The sequence below is a fragment of the Mus musculus genome, chromosome 1, assembly GCF_000001635.26.
Source record: "Mus musculus strain C57BL/6J chromosome 1, GRCm38.p6 C57BL/6J".
Lineage (NCBI taxonomy): Eukaryota > Metazoa > Chordata > Mammalia > Rodentia > Muridae > Mus > Mus musculus.
Window position 1 is genome coordinate 88,241,144 of NC_000067.6, and position 17,638 is coordinate 88,258,781.

The 17,638-nt window shown below is 51.0% G+C and overlaps 1 protein-coding gene across 12 annotated transcripts in view; it reads left to right on the forward strand.

Annotated features, from left to right (window-relative positions):
- The window catches only part of Mroh2a (maestro heat-like repeat family member 2A), a 35,299-nt gene that overhangs the window by 14,153 nt on the left and 3,508 nt on the right, over positions 1-17,638 (forward strand). For 5 of the 12 annotated variants that reach the window (XM_006529044.3, XM_006529040.3, XM_006529041.2 and 2 more), the window contains 21 exons: positions 400-507; positions 1,261-1,380; positions 1,526-1,648; positions 2,788-2,940; positions 3,801-3,923; positions 4,845-4,924; positions 5,993-6,101; positions 6,605-6,700; positions 7,409-7,513; positions 8,560-8,683; positions 9,122-9,240; positions 10,102-10,254; positions 11,193-11,347; positions 13,715-13,874; positions 13,932-14,140; positions 14,400-14,537; positions 14,914-15,028; positions 15,257-15,406; positions 15,508-15,690; positions 16,567-16,722; positions 17,440-17,571. In XM_006529044.3, the coding sequence (XP_006529107.1) occupies positions 400-507; positions 1,261-1,380; positions 1,526-1,648; positions 2,788-2,940; positions 3,801-3,923; positions 4,845-4,924; positions 5,993-6,101; positions 6,605-6,700; positions 7,409-7,513; positions 8,560-8,683; positions 9,122-9,240; positions 10,102-10,254; positions 11,193-11,347; positions 13,715-13,874; positions 13,932-14,140; positions 14,400-14,537; positions 14,914-15,028; positions 15,257-15,406; positions 15,508-15,690; positions 16,567-16,722; positions 17,440-17,571 (2,811 nt within the window). Of the gene's footprint in view, positions 1-399; positions 508-1,260; positions 1,381-1,525; positions 1,649-2,787; positions 2,941-3,800; positions 3,924-4,844; positions 4,925-5,021; positions 5,079-5,211; positions 5,849-5,992; positions 6,102-6,604; positions 6,701-7,408; positions 7,514-8,559; positions 8,684-9,121; positions 9,241-10,101; positions 10,255-11,192; positions 11,348-13,714; positions 13,875-13,931; positions 14,141-14,399; positions 14,538-14,913; positions 15,029-15,256; positions 15,407-15,507; positions 15,691-16,566; positions 16,723-17,439; positions 17,572-17,638 lie in introns of those variants that run through there. The other 7 variants (XR_387134.4, XR_003946480.1, XM_006529042.3 and 4 more) reach the window with 7 other exon arrangements.

Here is a 17,638-nt window from a genome sequence, read left to right on the forward strand (position 1 = left end):
TGAGGCCAGAGTAAGGGAGAAGAGAAGGAACCTGGAAGGACATTTGATGTGGACAAGATTAGGGTCTTGTGAAGGCCACGTTACCCTCTGTCAGAGCAGACTTAACAAAGAAGACACCTATGTCTGTGTGTATCAGTTAGGGAGAACTGAACAAGCCAAGTGCCTGGAAAAGCAGCGGGGACAGACCTGATCTCCCGGCAGCCTCTAAAGCCACAGTCGTGCTCCAGACACACATAATGTTAGAGCTCGGTTGGCCATCCATCAACTGAATGGCCATCTAGAGAAGGTGGCCCAGAAAGAACAAGCCCATATTCAGGGTCACACAGCATTCCCCGAAACCCATCTAAGAGCAAGGCTGGGTTCAAACGCCTCCGCCCACCACCGTCTTTGACTTCCCAGTTTCTGAGAAACTCCCTCAAGAAGACCCGTGGGACCAGCTGGAGCCTACGGCTCAGCAAAGAGCTGAACAACCAGATCGAGACCTTCGACAGCCCCTCCTTGGAAAAGGTTTGTCCTCGTAGGGACCTCATAGTTCAGGCAGGAGATGATGGGAGGAGCTTCTGGGGATGGGAGGAGCCTCCGGGGATGGATAGGCACATGACATTTTCACATCAGATCAGGTGGCCCCATGACTGCTTAGTGTCCTAAGAAGAGAGAAAGTAATCTAATTCAGTGATTTTCAGGATTTTAAAAATCTCTTTTGTTGTCTTCCTCATTCTGGTTCATGGTCACATGTACTTTTTTTTTGTAAACTATTTTCTCTTGTTCTTTCTTTGTAAAATTATAAAAGTAATTGAAAGAAATCAGAGAGGATCTCGGTAATAGGAAAGCAACCCAGGTTGATGGATAGAGTTGAGATGGCAGTGTGTCTCCAGATTGTGCATCACCACCACCGCAGCCCTAAGCCACCACCCTGTCATACTGACACATAAAACAAGGATATTCCATCTCTTGCCAGTGTTATTCTATGCCAGGAAGTAGCTGGGAAAAAAATTGATACTCCCAGGTTTGTGGGTAGGAACATATCTGATGAAACTTGGATAGGAAAGGATTTGGCCTTCACTGTTAAAATGTATAATATGCCTGCCCTTGTGCAGTCTGATGTCACAAAACAAACTGAATATTTATTTAGCAGGATATAGAAAATGCATATAAATACCTGTAAAAAAAATCAGAACTATGTATCAAGGGCTCCCAATAGCATCATCCAAAGTATGGGAGTAGAAAGGCCTGAGGTTCTCCTCCCTCCCACCCCTGCAGGGTTTTCTGTACAGGGCCCTGGGTTTCACCTTAGGCATGGGTCTGGAGGCCGACAGGGTGGAAGTGCTATTATTGGAGCTGCTGTACAAGACAGACTACAGCAATGATTTTGACCGGGAGGTGAGAGTACCCTCGACCCCTCTTATTTACAACCCTCCATGTTCTGGAGGTGGGGGGACTTAGCTTATGTTCTTGCATGTGTATATTTATAACTTGTATATCTCTCTGTATCCCCTGCTCTCACCTTGGCCCGGCTTCCCTGAAGGGCGTCATCCTGTGCTTTGGACTGTGTGCCCGGGGCCAGGTAAAGACAGTGTTGAATGTGCTTCAGGACTTTGAGGAGAGGATCCAGGAGTCGGAACAGTCCTGGCAGATCGGTGCCTGGAGGGTAAGGCTCCTCACCTCAAGGCTTGGTGTCAGGCCTTGAAGGGAGCCAAGACAACTGGGGTGATCAGGCAGCTTCCCCAAGGCATCTTCCGAGCATCCACAATGCTCAGTCCTGGTGTGAGGGCCAGCCTGTTGCTTGACTGGTCCAGTCCATTTGCTCGAGGCAGCCAAAGAAACAAGGTTGAGTCCAACAGCTTGCCAGCTAGGGAGTTAAATTGCCCACCCTCCTGTTAACCCTTCTTTATGGCAAAATGGACATCAGAAGGAGCCCTTACCACAAGAACCTAACGAACTCATCATTGACACAATGGTGATTTTAGCAAACTGTTCTCAATAGTGTTATCTAGTGCTTAGCCAGCCCCCAGGGTGACATGGTTTCTGCTCAGCTGCCTAAGTAAGTCCTAGGCAGCTAGTCTCTGTGTAGAGCTGTCCATGCGAGCTTCCCCTGCATGTGTCACTGGATGGAAGCTTCCCAGGGTGGGTAGGTCCTTTGTCTGGTTCACTTCTTTTTGCCCAGTATCTGGTATGCAATTGGTGCCCAATAAAGTTGCTAATGTATAAGTGCTCAGGGAATGAGCGGGTGCTTTAACACCCAAAGAACAGTCCACTGAAGCCCTTACACTGACTTAACGGCTTCTTCAATCACAGCCAGCCCAGCGCTTGCCCCTCCCGGTGAACACTGCCTGCTCCCCTCTCTTTAAATTTTCCCCATTTTTCATATATGTGTGTGGTATGGATATGTACCTATGTGTGCTTGCATGTGTGTGGGCATCTGTGTAGGTGACATGCTTGCAGGTGTACACCTGTATGTGCACATGTGGAGGCCTTAGTTTGATGTCAGGAACCATCCTCATTCACTCTTCTGCTTATTCACTGAGACAGGATCTCTCAGTCAAACTCAGCATTTGCCGATCTGGCTGATCAGACCAGCCAGTTTGTGGGCTGGGGTATCCTCTGTCCGAGACCCCAACTTCCCCACCCCACCCCTGCCTTCTGAGGCTAGAATGTAATTGGCCTGTCACACTGAGAATCTAACCCTCTCCTGATCCTGACAGTTGTTCCACAAGGCATTCCCCCTTCCCTGCCCCCCCCCCACTGAGGCATCTCCCCATTTCTGCATCCGATTTCACTGTTCTGCAGAAAGACCACCCCTGGAGGCGAGAGACGGTGAAGAGTGCCCTAATGGTGATGTACAGCTGTGTGTCCTCTTACTGCCACCCCCAGATGCTCCTCACCCACGTGGACAGCCCCATCACCTCTAAGATCATCCACCACTACTCCAGCAGCTGCCAGGTAGCCCACATACAGGGAGTCAGCCCATGTTGTGTGTGCAGGAGGCAGCTGGGGTCCTGCCTAGTCATCCTCCGGGAATCTAGTGCTCACACCTGAGCTTTGGGGTCATGCTTGCATGGATAAAGCAGTCCTCCCCTGAATGCTGCAGGTGACTGTGAATCCCCAGAAATACAAAGTGAGCCCCAGTTCTCCCCACGCCCCCCCTTCTGGCCTGCTCACTTTCATAAAGGAGAGAAGTGGGCAGTCTTCAAAAGGACACAGAGGTGTGGGATACTTTCTTGGAATGTCAAGGTAGATGAAAGTGGAAGAGTTTGTTTTTTAAACTTGTGGTTATAAAATGCATATGGTGGGAGGTGGGGAGACGACTCTGTCACTGAAAGTGCTTGCTACACAAACACAAGGGCCTAAGTTCGAATCCCCAGCTCCCACGTAAAAGCTAATTATGGTGACAAACATCTGTAATCTTAGTGTTGAGGGATTATCTATCATGAGGATAGGAGGATCCATCCAGTCTGACTGGATTGTAATCTCCAGGCTTATCAGACCCTGTCTCAACAAATACAGTGATTGACAAAGATACCCAGCACTGACCTCTGACTTCCACATGCACACACACAAGCATGTCAACAGGAACCATGAAAAGATGCACGGAACATAAAATTGACCACTGTAGCCATTTTCAAAACCACAGTTTACCGTGGTTGAAGAACAGACAGGTGAGGGGGGCTGTCACTCAGAGCACCCCTGATGTGGAGCCTTCCTCAAAGACTGGGAAGGATTCAGGGGTGAGGGGCATGGCTCAGGGCTCTCGTGAGTCCTTGGCAAACAGGTTCTCCCTCACATTCTTCCTCTGGGCCTAGGACATCAGCCTCAAAATGGCCTTCATGAAGAGTGTTGTGCAGGTCACCAACGCCATCAAAAGCATCCAAGACCCAGAGGACTTCCAGTTTGCCCACAAATCTGCTCTTACTGGCCTCATAGTTGTGAGTGGGACAGGACTCCCCAGTCCTGGGTGGCCTGGGATCTAGCTCTTCAACTGTGCCCTGGCTGAATTTCCTTGAAGATATCTGTAAGCTATCTATGGGGGCTGTAGAGCCTTCCTGTCCCACTCTTGATTTGATCAACTGAACAGTAGGCTCTAAGAACAGCTTTGGAGGGTTTCATGTCCCAAAAAACTGGGGTGGGACCTTGATTGACTTGTGCCCAGGGGTGCCCAAAAGAGGCTGGCTCAGGGACCAGAGGCTCACTGGGGATGGGTGGGGGCAAGCTGATGAGAGACACAGCCCCAGGGCTTATCCACAGGAAGAGGCTTAGCAGACAGAGGTCATTTAGAAGCAGAGCTAGAGAATTGTTTGCACAGAACATCAGTGAAGTTTAGAGCCAACTGTCTACAGACTGATGGAACCTGTGCATCAGCTAACCCTTGCCCCCCCCCCAAATGTCCCCTCTCTCTCTCATGGCTGACAAAGGACGAGAGTATCACCTGTACCGTATCAGCAGCAGTCCTTGGGGAAAGTGAGAGGCAGGAGGAGCAGGGAAATGGATGGTCATTGCCTTCTATCCCCAGTCACAGTACAAGAGCCCGGCACAAGCTGTTAACTAAGCATCAAGTCTTGTATAGGACAAGGAAACTTGGGTTTGGGAAATTGCATTGTGTGGCCAAGGACACACAAGTCATGGTGGCCCTGGGTAAGAAGCCTAGGCCCATTGTGTGTGTTCCTCTGTGCTTTGCTGCCAAATAAGCCTTAAAGAATGTGGGCATGTGAACCCCAGAGCTCTGTACAAAGACCCAGGCCCTCCTTATCCTGGCACCAGATAAGGAGGTGTGACCCCCACCCCCACCCCCTTTGCCTAACTCAACTTCCGGGTGAGCAACAATTCACAACCCTTCTTGTGCCGGACAGGTGATCATCAAAGCAGAACCACCTGACCACTTGGTTTCTCCCGTGAGGTCGATGGCAATGGATGCTCTCTCACAACTAAGGTGAGCTGGGGCGGGGCCTGCCAGAGCTCCTACTGCCTTCTGATGATGGGACAAAGTCTGTGACTGCCTCTCAGTACCCACCTCTGGGCTCCTTCAGACCTCATCTTTCCACCTCAGTGGCGGAGATGTTGAGCAATGACTCCCTGAGACAATGGTAGGTAGTGTCCATCTCTCTCCAGACTCCTCTGTGAAGGTTTTCAAGTTGGGTGCCTCTCCTGGGATAAGGTGGCTGGCAGGTATGTGGGCTATTCTTAGCAGAGCTGCTGAATACGTGCCACACCCCTCAGGGAAGCACAGATTGTTGTATGCCAGGCAAGGCCTGGCGGGACTTGAAGAAAGGACAAATGCACAGACAGAATGACAGGTAGGAGCTGACAGAAGAATGTGCTTGCAGGTGGCTGACCACCCTCTCTAATGCTAAGAAAGGGCCTGCCATGAAAAGGTAATTCGGCCTCTGCACAATAGGAACTGGCAAAAAGGCTAGTGGAGGCTGACATTTGACTTTTGACCTGAGCTGACACAGGCTGACTAGATTCGTTTGGGAGTTCAATCTCCACAGAGAGGAGAGAGAGAGAGAGGTGAACAGGCCGGCAGGCAGAGCTTCTGAGGGCAGGATGTCTCCGTTCAGCTCTGGAGCACAATAGATGCTCCGAGGAGTTGTTGATAGAACTGATCTTGCCCCAGACTCATGCAAAAGAATCCCTAGAGCCTGGTCATGGTCCCTGGGGGTAGGGTGGGGGCATTAAAAGGATGTCCAGGTGATTTTAAGTAGCAGCTAGGAGTTTTCCTCCGGGCCTTGCATAAGATATAAGAGTCTGCTCAGAGCAGGCAACGGGACGTGAAAGACTGACTCTTGTACCCTCAAATCCAGCTTCCACCACAAACATAGTATGTAGGATAGTGGTCAGGAGGAACAAGGCTCCTAATCAGGGGCACATGCCTGAGTCCCCAGCCAAGGCATTGTGCCCTCCCCTCATTCTGGAACACACCTCCCTGGGCCAGAATAGGCCATGTGCAGAATGAGCTTGGCTCCCAGTGACTACTACTGCTGCTAATGTGTTTCCTCAGCACGATGAAGCCTTTCTACTCTCCAGAGGAAAGCACAGAGTTGATGGATATCAGCATACACACCGTTATCTCCCTCCAACCCCCAGGGGAAGACAATGAGTCTGTTAAGGTAGGATTCCTTCCCCAGGGAAGCCTCCTTATTCTCTGGGTCAGAACCTGGAAGTTGACGTTGGCATAGGCAGCAGTTTGGAGCAGCTCTATTAGTAAACATGAGCTAATGCTAGCCACTGTAACAGGTAAACCTTGGAACCTCAGAGACTGCACTAGATTCAAGTTTATTTCTCATTCACAGCGAGCCCAGTGGTCAGTGAGGGTCTGAATGCATGAAAATGCATCCTGTGAGTTGTCAGGGACCCAGTCTGATAGAGGGCCCAGCTTTAGCAAATGATTTCAAAGGTCCCAGAGTATGAGGGATGAGAACATGTGCAGAAGATTCAAGAACCATTTTGTCTTCCTTCCGTGAGCAACAATACATTCCCAATAGCCCACTTTAGTGTCTCTCATCTCCTGATCCAGAGACACCTGCAGAGTATTGGTAAGAGGCTATATGTGCCTTTCATGGCTGCACAATATTCTCTCTCTCTCTCTCTCTCTCTCTCTCTCTCCTCTCAGACCCTGTATGCAAATACCATGAGTTCCCTAAAGCAGCTGATGGAGGGCCTCCTGCAGAGACAGCTGGACCCCAAGGGGCTGCAGGACACTGTGCATGTGAGTTATCTGGCAGAGGGGTCCAGAGCCAAAGGTGGCCACACCCTTCCTGGATCGTGCCCTGAGAGCTGCACTGCGAGGCATGGCTTAGTGTGGCTTGTGCTTTCAGAGATGTTACTCTATGGCTGCCTAGTTTCACTGTGTTGGGCTTGTGGTAAGACAAGATGTCATGGCAGAAGGGCAAGATAGATGAAGACTGTTCACCTCATGGCTGAAAAGTGACAGAGAGGGAGAACGGGACCCAATATCCCCTGTAAGGGCATGTCACCGTGACTTCATTCCCCTTTACTAAGCCCATTGCCTAAAGATTCCATCACCTCTCAGCTGCATCACAGACTGGCACTGCTTTAACATATAGCCGTGTGTGTATGTGTGTGTACGGATGTGTGTGTGTGTGTGTGTGTGTGTTCATTGCACTGAACACACCTTTGACATTAGAATGTCCTGTCAAGCAACACCTGAGCTAAGGTTTGGGATACAAGCTCATCTTTCAAGTACTGTGCTCCTGAGGATATTGGAGACATCCCAGTGACCCCAATCCTGATTCCCTTCATGGCAGGGTTAGGGAAGAAGGTGTTTAGAACCATGCCAGAAGTGTTGACAGCCGGATTCTGAGTGGGAGGGACTACGAGGTGAAATCTGGCTGGGGTGGAGCTGGCTGTGGCCAGGATGCTAACCCTGCTTCTGTGTTCTGGGCTCCACACACAGCTCCTGGAGAAGTGGATCTTGTCAGAGAAAGAGTGGGAACGGGAGAAAGCCATGGCCCTCCATCTCCATCTCATGCAGATCTACGTTCAAAGTATTGGTGTCTGTGTGAGTCCAGGGACCCCCCCCCCCATCCCATGGCCTGCCACTCTATGCTGTATCTGTAGAAAACCTCCTCACCCTCTTCAGAGGATGGAGCACCTCTCAGATCAAGACCCACCCCAGGAGTCCCTTGGGAAGGGGCAGCAGCGATGTGCAAGCCTGGGCTTTGGGGTGGGTGAGGGAGCAGAGGATGGGGTCGTAGCTTGGCATGGATCCAGGCTGCATGGTGTCTGAGGCTCATGCAGTCGTTACCCAATGCAGACTACCACACAGGAAAGATACCATTTCCCTAGAATACTGAAATAAGTCAAAACAGTCATGAAACAAGCTTAACAAGTATCACCCGCACCAGGAAGTTAAAAACAAAGTGGTATTGTGTTGATCAATCAGCACCCATAACATGAGGTCTCTTCTACCTGTGTTGGCTCTGAGCTCTGGCTGTCTTAGTCTTAGAAATGGCTGTGGACAGGATAGTGGATAGTGGTTTGCCAGGACTAGTGAGTAAGGGTAGCTTCAGGTCTTGGGGTAGTGTGTGGTAAGCCACAAAAACATCTGAATGGAGGTGGGGAGGAAGGCTTGGCATGATAAAGAGTCTAGCTGGATGCTAAAGAATGCTTAAGGTCAGATAGCGCACCCAATCGGTCACCTAGAGTCCACCATCCACGTTTGATAACACTCTCTGAAAGAGGAGGGGCTCAACTCAACTGTACAGACAAGGAACCTGAGGGACTGCTGAAGTGCCTGCCCAGGTGACTAATCTGCTAAGTACGTTTCACGCTGGAACCTGAAGTTCAGTTGTAGGAATATGGCAAACGTCTGGAAGTCCAGAGTAGTGCAGAACAGAGCTGACTGGGGGTGAATCCTGAGCTAGGATTTCTCTAATACTGGTTGACTGATCTCTAAGAGTCAAGCTCTGCAGCTGAGGAGATGTGAGCATGAATAGAAGGCACAGAGTGGCCAGGGCTTGCACACTGTAGTTGCCCTGTCCCTGGGCAGCCCTAGCTGTGTATCTGAGTGTGGAGAGCTGAGCCCTGACGTCTCTTGTCTCTTAGATCCCGCTGAAGCTGGGGCAGTTTGGAGTACTGGTTGGACTCATCGCTCCATGTACCTGTGATGCCCACAGAAGAACCCGCTTGGCCTCGATTAACGTCCTGTCCAGTCTGCTAGATCTTCATGGTACAGAAGAGGCAGGACATGAGGGATGTGTTGGAGTGACAGATAGTCCTAGGGTACTGGTGCAGGCCCCAGGGGAAGTATGGCCCATGTGCAGGCAGGCAAGAAGACAAGCACGTGGCTAACTTATAACAGAGGGGAGAGAGCTCCCCAAGAAGGTCACAGAAGCTTCCAGAAAAAGGGGCTCACAGGATGAGACAGACCCACTGAAGGCACAGTCTTGGACTTATCCAGTTTGCAGATACCAAGGGAGCCACAGAACTCGATAGAACCGAGATGGAGGAACAGTAGATTCATGGACAGTGTGTGGAAGTGGTGTGTGTAAAGGCTGTTGTGTTGAAGGAACAGTGAATGGAGGCTAGAAGGGAAGGGGTGTGCATATGCTGGAGGGCAGCCCAGGCACTCCCTCCTGCTGATCATCTCTGACTGTATTCCCAACAGTAAGCCAGACGTGCTCTTTATGGGGAACTTCCAAGGAGCAGGAGCTGCAGAAATGTAAGGAGGACCTCCAGGACACCGACATGAACAAGATTTCCAGTGCTTCCTCCAGAGTCGCCAAGGTGACACTGGGCTGTGCTAGTGGGGCCCCACTCTCCTATGCCGGCTGTATAGTCAATAATTATCACCCAGGAGATCAATTCTCAGCAGACTTTGGTATACCTGATGCACCTGTATTGAAATGGCTTGTAGTAGCTGGGACATAAAGAGTAGATACCTGACATTCCCTAGCTGAGTCCTCCAAGACCCTAGTGAGTGTGGAAAGGGCTGTGGGAAAGGTCCAATCAGACCCTGTACAGTGGCTGTCTTAGTCGCTGCTCTATTGCTGTGAAGAGACACCATGACTAAGACAACTCTTATAAAAGAAAACATTTAATTAGGAACTTGTTTTAGAGGCTTAGTCCATTATCACTATGGCAGGGAGCATGGCAGCAGGCAGGGTGGTGCTGGAGAGGGAACTGAGAGCTAAATCCTGATCCACAGGCAGAGAAAGAGACTGGACCTGGCTTGGGTTTCTGGAACTTTAAAGTTCAGTGGCACACTTCCTCCAACAAGGACACACCTCCTAAACCGTCTGATCCCATTAAAGAGTTCCACTCCCTGGTGACTAAGAATTCAAATATAGGAGCCTATAAAGGCCGATCTTATTCAAACCACTACACTGGCATTAGCTCCTGAGCTGCTAGTGGCATACTGATAAATACAAGTACCCAGAACCATGAAATGGGCTTTGACCTTTAAAGAAGCGGGACTTAAAGTCATTTCTGCCTAGGGGGCAGAGGTAGTCTTCCTGGTGCCCATGGGAGTTTGTATAGCTGCAGGTTGAGGTCCTTGTTAAGATTCTCTTTCCAGGTGGTTCTAAGTTCGAAACTTAGGACAGAAGAGTGGAGAAAGCCTGGAATTCTGTTTTGCTCTGATCCTAGGTGGTTTGCCCAGAGTTTAACTGCGACGAGGTTGTCTCTCTCATCCAGAAGCTCTGTGAGAACATTGGGGCCATGGACCTGCAGCATGACAGGGCTGCTGTCACCTGGATAGGCATCTTCCTCCAGATGCGGGTCAAGGAGCTGGAGGACAAGGTAACCAAGCTCAGCAGGGGATGCTTGGTACTGGGACTGACCTGTGTAGCACACACGGAGACTGACCACTTCCATCCAAACCAGGAGTGCTAAAGGGGATAAAACAGAGTTCTAGAATGAGAAAGCTGTTGAGATGTAACTAGTCAGTGAGTAGATGAGGGACCACTGGTGCCAGGCTCTTTTCAGTGAAGCACAGTGAAGACACACTGAACATGTAGGAGGAAAAGACCCATAGGGCTTCTAGAGAGGGCTTTTGGGAGTCGGGTGTCTAACCTACACACCATGTTTCCCAAGATAGGAGTATCCTTCAGGGGCCCAGAAATACCTTTATTTCTGTCTCTGTCATAAACTACACTGACCAAACACAATTTAGCAAAGTCAATGGTCAAACAGGTTATAGCTCACCACTACTCATTAAGTAGCTAGTGAAATTATATCCACAGTTAAGAGCAGCATGGTGGCACACGCCTTTAATCCCAGCACTCGGGAGGCAAAGGCAGGTGGATTTCTGAGTTCGAGACCAGCCTGGTCTACAAAGCTGAGTTCCAGGACAGCCAGGGCTATACAGAGAAACCCTGTCTCGAAAAAACAAACAAACAAACAAACAAACAAACAAACACACACACAAAAAAATCAAGAGCAGAAAGCAACTCATGCATCCTTGCTTGCTTTCTGCTTCCTTTGCTCTTCCATAGTTCAGAGCACAGAGCTTAGGAAATGCTGCTGCCCATGGTGGACTGTGTCTTCTCTACATCAATCAACAATTAAAGCAACGCTCCATCCCCAGACCTGCCCACATGTCAACTTTACCTAGATAATTCATTATTAAGACTCTCTTTCCAGTTGATTCTAGGTTGAGTTAACAATTTAAAATAACCAACACCAATCCCAAATGCCCCACACTGCCTCCCCAAGAAAATGTCTTGTCCCCTCCTCAGGTGGCTGAGATACTGGGTGCCATCTTGGTTCACCTGCCAGTGGTGGATCACCCAGAGGTGAGGCGACATCTCATTGAAGGCATCCTCCTGCTGGCACACTACCACCAGGAGACCGTCCTCACATCACTTCTGAGACAGCCACTGCCCATGGAAAGGTGAGAGCCATGGGAGGTGGACAAGGCTAGGAAGAGCCTAAGCACCAGAGACCAGGCAAGACCCTGTGCCTGTGTCTCATGTAGGATCCCTCTGCTCCTGTCAAACCACTGACCCAGATCCCAGGCTAATCATTTCATCAGGCTGAGCTTGAATCTGTATCTCATAGATCATCCCATGCCCTAGTGTCCCTTCTAGGACAACATCCAAAAAAGTCAGGGGCATTCTCTCATTGCGGCCCTTCCCTGCAGGGAACAGAGGCATGGATAAAAACAGGCATGGCTCCTCAGGCCTGTGCCTCTGAGCCTCTGAGCCTCTGAGATATTTCAGCCTGTGTCCCAAAGGGGCAAGTGGCGTGTCTACATTTCCCCTCTTTCTAGCTTACTTTTTCATTGTTTATTTCCGTGGGTATGCCTGTACCCGTAGAGGCCAGAAGAGAGTGTCAGATTCTCTGGAGCAGGGGTTAGATGTAGGTAACTGTGACCTGCCTGATGTGGGTGCTGCCTACTGAACTCGGGTCTTCTGCAAGAGCAGTGCACGCTCGTGAATGCTGAGCTCATTCTCTCTCCAGCACCAACTCCCTTCTTTCCCACCGTACCTTTAAAAATACTGCCAGTACCAGGGTATAGACAGGGTCATGGCAAAAACAGGAAGTAAGCTTGGGAAGATACCAAGGCCCAGAAAGAGGCCAGAGGAGCTCGCCGGAGGAGCTGAGCCTGTGTTGATCGGTGAGGTGAGGTGAGGTGAGGTGAGGTGAGGTGAGGTGAGGTGAGGTGAGGTGAGGTGAGGCCGACTTGAGTAGAGAACGGAACATTTCCTGAGAGGCCTCAGATCCACAGCAAAAGGGGCTGATGTGTGTGAAGCCCAGGCGTGGTACCACTGAGGTGTGGCATTTCCTAAGCGAGGCCTGCAGGGTGCAAGGGGGAGGGCTGTTCGTACTTGGTGACCTCCTGAAGGTGATGGTTGGAGGATCAGAATTGGGTGGGCAGGGCCATATACAATGCATACCATACCTATATCAGCAGATATGCAGGGCTCAATGGCTTTCTTGGTGGCAATGCCACATGCTAGCTGTCACTTCCTCCCAGTCTTGGCTCGCTGCTGAAACACAGCGATGCAGAAACTTTTGAGGAATGTAGCATTTAGCACAGCTTCCACAGATCAGAAGCCTGGAAGCATTTAGCTGTTCCTGTCATCAGGGTCACACCAGACTGCCACTGAGGTGACACCCAGCTGGGTTCAGAGTCCAAAGTCTTGCCAGGGGCACATAGTATTGGTAGAATCCAGACTGGAGCTATACGCCTTTGTTTCAGACACTTTTGTACTTGGTGTTAAGGAGCAGTGTGGACCCACCTCCGCATCAGCTTCCTATCCACATCATCTCGTTATATCTCTCTCCACAATGGATTTTCTGACCTGAACTCCTGCACTGGCTCCTTGGTTTCGAACACACAGTTTCCTTGTTTCCCCGTCTATTTATAGAATTGCTTGCTTTAGCTCTTTAGACTTTCCCAGATTCCCAGGTCTCTGTACCGTCTGTACCCAGCACACTAAGTTTCAGTCTACTGACCTTTTCTTTCCCAGCAGGGCCCTGGGCTTCACTTCATGGCCGGCCAGTGAGGCTATTTGCTTTCTAATTTCAGGTTATTTTTTGTTGGGTTTTGTTGTTGTTGTTGGTTTTGATCTGAGACTTGTAGTCCAGGCTGGCCTCAGACTCCTAGTGCAGCTGAAGCTAGCCTTGAACTCCTGATCCCCCCCCCCCTGCCTTGAACTCCTGAATAAGGGATTTTAGACTTGCACCATGATGCCTATCTCAAGAAGTCCATTTTCAGAGGTGATATGTCAGGCCCCTTCCTCTGGAGCCTTAGTCTCCTTTTCTGTGGTATATGGTGAAAGAAAAGAAATACCTTCCCAGAATATCAGCTCTGAGTAGTTACCTGGTACCCCCATGTGTGTCTTAGTTCCTCCATTTGCTATACCTCTGTCTCCTCTGACTGTTGTCCCCAAGTCCCCAGGGGAGACATTTTGAGAGGAGTAGCTGACCAAAAACAAACAAACAAACAAACAAACAAACAAGTAATAAATAAACTCCAAGATGCTCAGTGCTTCTTTAGACTCTTATTAACATCATTGACTGTCCCTAGGAAGTCATGAAATGGGAGGCCTGGTGAAGCCAGGAGGCTGTGGCTTTCTTGCTGGCACCCTAAAGAAAGTGAGGGACCTGCCCTGATTCTATAACCATAACTGACTCTGGTGACCTTCTAGAATCCAACTCTTTGCTTAGGGGTCCCCAGGGGGTGTCACGAGGGGTGCTATCCCACCAAAGCAGGCTGCCAGAAAACCCACAATCCTTATCTTTCCTTGGCTAGCCATCTGACAGAGGTGTGGCTGGCCGTGGCTGAGAATGTCCCCTTCGCACGGACCATGCTCCATGGCTTGCTGGGCCGGCTGCAGTCGAGGTTCACTGCCAAGATAAATGCCACCTCCAAGGCTGACATCTGGCGCCTGGCCGCTGTGGACCCTCTGATGGTGAGTGGCAGAGGCAGGTGCTGGGCCTCCCAGGGGAGTCAGGGTAGAATCCACCAGCCCTTCTCCCTGCAGACGCTGTGTACCATCCAGCTCCTCATGGAAAAGATGGACCAGGATGACAAATTTCCAGACCTGTTTCCTGACCTGCTGTATACCTTCCTGCTGCAGCTTGGCAGCAGCCATGGGCCAGAAGCTGCCTCCCCTGTCCTGAAAACCTGGAGACTGGTTCACACAGGGCCACTGCCCCAGGAGATGACCCTGCAGAGGTGCTCAAGGGCAAGTGGGCAGGAGGGAGGGGCTCCGTGCAAGGTAGCCAACTTGGGCTAGAGCTGACCTCTAGCTTTTCCTTAGGAGCCAACAGACTCCACGAGTCCTCCCGGGAGTGGGCAGAAGTGATTTTACTCACAACCTTTCTCCATGCGTGTTCAGCATGGTATAGGTTTCAGAGTGTGGAGACCCCTGTCTCCTGTGACCATTCCCCTTCAGTCTTCCTCAGCAGCCTCACCTGTGTTTGCCTCTCTCCAGGATCACTATCAAATCCATGCAGCTTTTGGTCAAGAGGATCAACAGAGAGCCCCTGGAGCAGGCCTTGGAGGAGCAGTCTGTGTGGTCCCTGCTGGAGAACGGAGGCACCTTCCTTGAGGGAGTGAGCCTGATGGCCAGGTGGGGCCAGGTCTGACAGGACTTCAAGGGCTCTGCAGAGGATTATCCCTGTGCATGGCAGAGCCAGATATCTCATCTCTGGGGACACTTCCACACTGATGGATGTCCTGGACTCTGGAGTGTCAGTGGGGCCAGAGAATGAGAGGCCAGAGAGAGGGACACAGTACGTCCCTGAGCATCCCGGTCTCATCACCACAGCCCTGAGAGCATTTAACTGACACCCCTGCCCCTACCATCAACTACCTGGGGAATAGGGAAAGGTGCAGAGATGCTAAGAAGTCTGATTCAGTCCCCCTTCAAGCTGACTTTGGGCTCTAAGTAGAGGACAAAAAGCAGTCCCGATCGCCCTCCCTGTGCTACCCTCCTTTCCCCTCAGGCTGTGCATGCAGAACATGGAGAACTACATGCAGAGGCTGGCAGAGCTGGTGCTCACGGGCATGGGCTCCGAGATCCTGAGCTGCTGCATCAGCAGCACGGCCATCTGTGTAGAAGTGAGGCATCCAGCCCAGGGGGGTGATGGAGGGGTGCCAGTGGGCAGTGGGGAGTTGTCCATGGGCTTCCTAGGGTGCCACATCTCCACGGCAGGCATCTGTTCTTTGAAGGCCTGAGTTTAGGGGACAGATTTTGCTTTGTGTAGATACTCCCTCCTTTGCCACACCTGATCTCATTTTTCATGTGAGGGCTGACATCCTGGGTAACTGCAACACTCTCTCTTCTAGTTCATGAGCGACCCAGTTCTGCACCAGGAGAAGCTGCTGAGGCCGGTGGTGCTGATGCTGGAGAAGGGTGCAGGGCAGGACAAAGATGAGACCTTGCAGGTGCTCTCTCTGCGTGCCTTGGGCAACATGGCTCTCGGTGCTCCCCGGAAGGTACCAAACTGGCCTTGGTCTAAGGTCTCTGGACTGAGGGCTGTGTGAGCACATGCCTCAGGGAAGCTTGGGGCACTGCTGAGTGACCTGGATTCCTCTAGGTGAAGCAGTATCGAAAACTCCTGCTGGAGAAGTGCCTGGGCTCCCTGCAGGGGCAGGTGAGCAGCAGTGCCATGGCGGAAGGCATGGAGGCCCTCACCAAGGTCCTGGCTGAGCTCCGAGAGGGCGATATAGGGTCTTCTTTTGAAGCCATCTCTAAGCAGTGCAGAGCTTTCTTCGACAACGTGAGTCCAGACAAGAGCCTCCCCAACCCCCATATCTGTGAGTCCTCCACCCCACCCCACCCCGCCCACCCCATACCTGTGTGCTCTGTTGCTTTAAGAAAATACCCGAGATCAGATGACTTTTGAAGCATAGTGATCTATGTAGCTTACGGTTCTGGGATCTGTTTTATCTGAGAGGACCTTCTGCTGTGTTGTGTAAGCTAGCCTTGGATCCTTATTTGAAAGCCACAAAGGTCACTGTGAGAATGACCTCAGCACCACATCTAATGCTAATGAACTCCAAGAGTCCCACCTCCAAAATGCCATGTATATACGATTTGGGGAACTAAATTCCCAACACATAAAATCTAGGTTGGGGCACATTGAAGCCATAGCACTCCATTTGCTCAAAGCCCGAAGAAGTGATGTGTCCCAGGGCAGAACGAGCTGGTCCTATATGGAGTGGTAATGTTCTTGGCTGATCTTGGGACCTTGCAACAACCACACCTTATGCTAAGAGCTGGAGAATCAGCACCTCACAATCTGCGTGCTCAAGTGAATTCCATCCTGTGACAGGGGAGGCGTTCCAGTGATTCATTGGGGCTCACCTCATTCTTTTGGCAGCACCTCTGGAGACTAGTGCTGGGCAGGCAATGGAGTGTGTTCAAATTCCACATAAACCCTTATGCATGCCTTTGGGGTAAACCCCCTCCCCCCTGAGCTAGAGTCATTATGCCCAGTCTCTTGAGTGTTACAAGTCTCGAGGAAGGAGGGACTGCCCTGATGGAAGGATCCAGACAGCTCGGTGGAAACCTAGGAATTGGGATTGACCATGGGGAATGGCTGGGGTTTTGCTGGGCTTCCTGATGGCAGCCCACTTGTGCCTCTTGATGTCAGGAAAGCGAGCTGCTACGGTTGAAGGCCTTTGTTCTCTTTGGGAAGCTTACAAAAGTGGTTGGGATTTCCAAGAAGCATTTCTTCAAAGGGGAGGTGAAGAGAGGCTGGGTCTCCCTCCTGCTGCACTGCCAGGACCCCTGCCCCAGCGTGGCCCAGGTAACACGCCCCTCCCTCCCCATATCCTATGATCTGGGACCACAGTGCCAAAAGGAAAAGGGAAACCTTGCATCTGCTGGCTCAGTGAGCTACTAGCTCTTGTACTCTCCACCCGCCCCATTCCTTCTGCAGACTGAGACAGGGACCATCCCAGGGACTCCTAAAGAGGTCTTATAAAAGGCTTCTCTGTGAGGACGCATGCTATGGCTCCCCTTTGCTCTAGTCGCTGTCTACAGCTAGTGTCTGCCTATCTCCTTTTCCTTCTAGTACCTTACAGGCCACTTTGAGATACCTGGACTGGGTTCCATCTAAAATTGGCCTTAAGCCCCTTTTCACGGCTTCCTGTGGCTAGCTGCTAGGGCTGTTGAGAGGGCTCGGCTTGGTCTGTCACATCTCTGTAAGGTCCCAGATCCCAAGAGTGGGAAGAATAGGGTGGATGAAGGTAGAGTAGGAAGCCTGTCCATCCCAACTGAGCTCCTGGCTTCATCTCTGGTTGCCATAAAGGCAAAGGTGTTGGCTGTAGGGGCATGTGAGGGGCACCTGCCCCCCCCCCCCCGGGGCTCACTACGGATGCATGAGCGAGCTCCCAGGGGCTGCCAGCCTGACTCTTCTTTGCTGTAGAGCCCTTTCTGGGGCTGCTCTCTCTCTCCTCAGGGGAGATTCCACCCAGTGGTCTGCTTGTTGACCTCTCTCCTGCTGTCTTTTGCGTCCCTTCAGGCATGTGTGGCCACCATGTTTCAGTGTGTGCATTTCTGGGGCTGGAAGTCCCTGGAGAGTTCCTTTGGTCACAGTAACGACAGCATCAATGAACAGATGACAGTTTTTCAGACAAACATGTGCTCCGTCCTGGTGAGAGGACCAAGTGAGGGGGCAAGGTTGGGTTTATGACCCTATTTTTACCTTTTACCATGAAAAT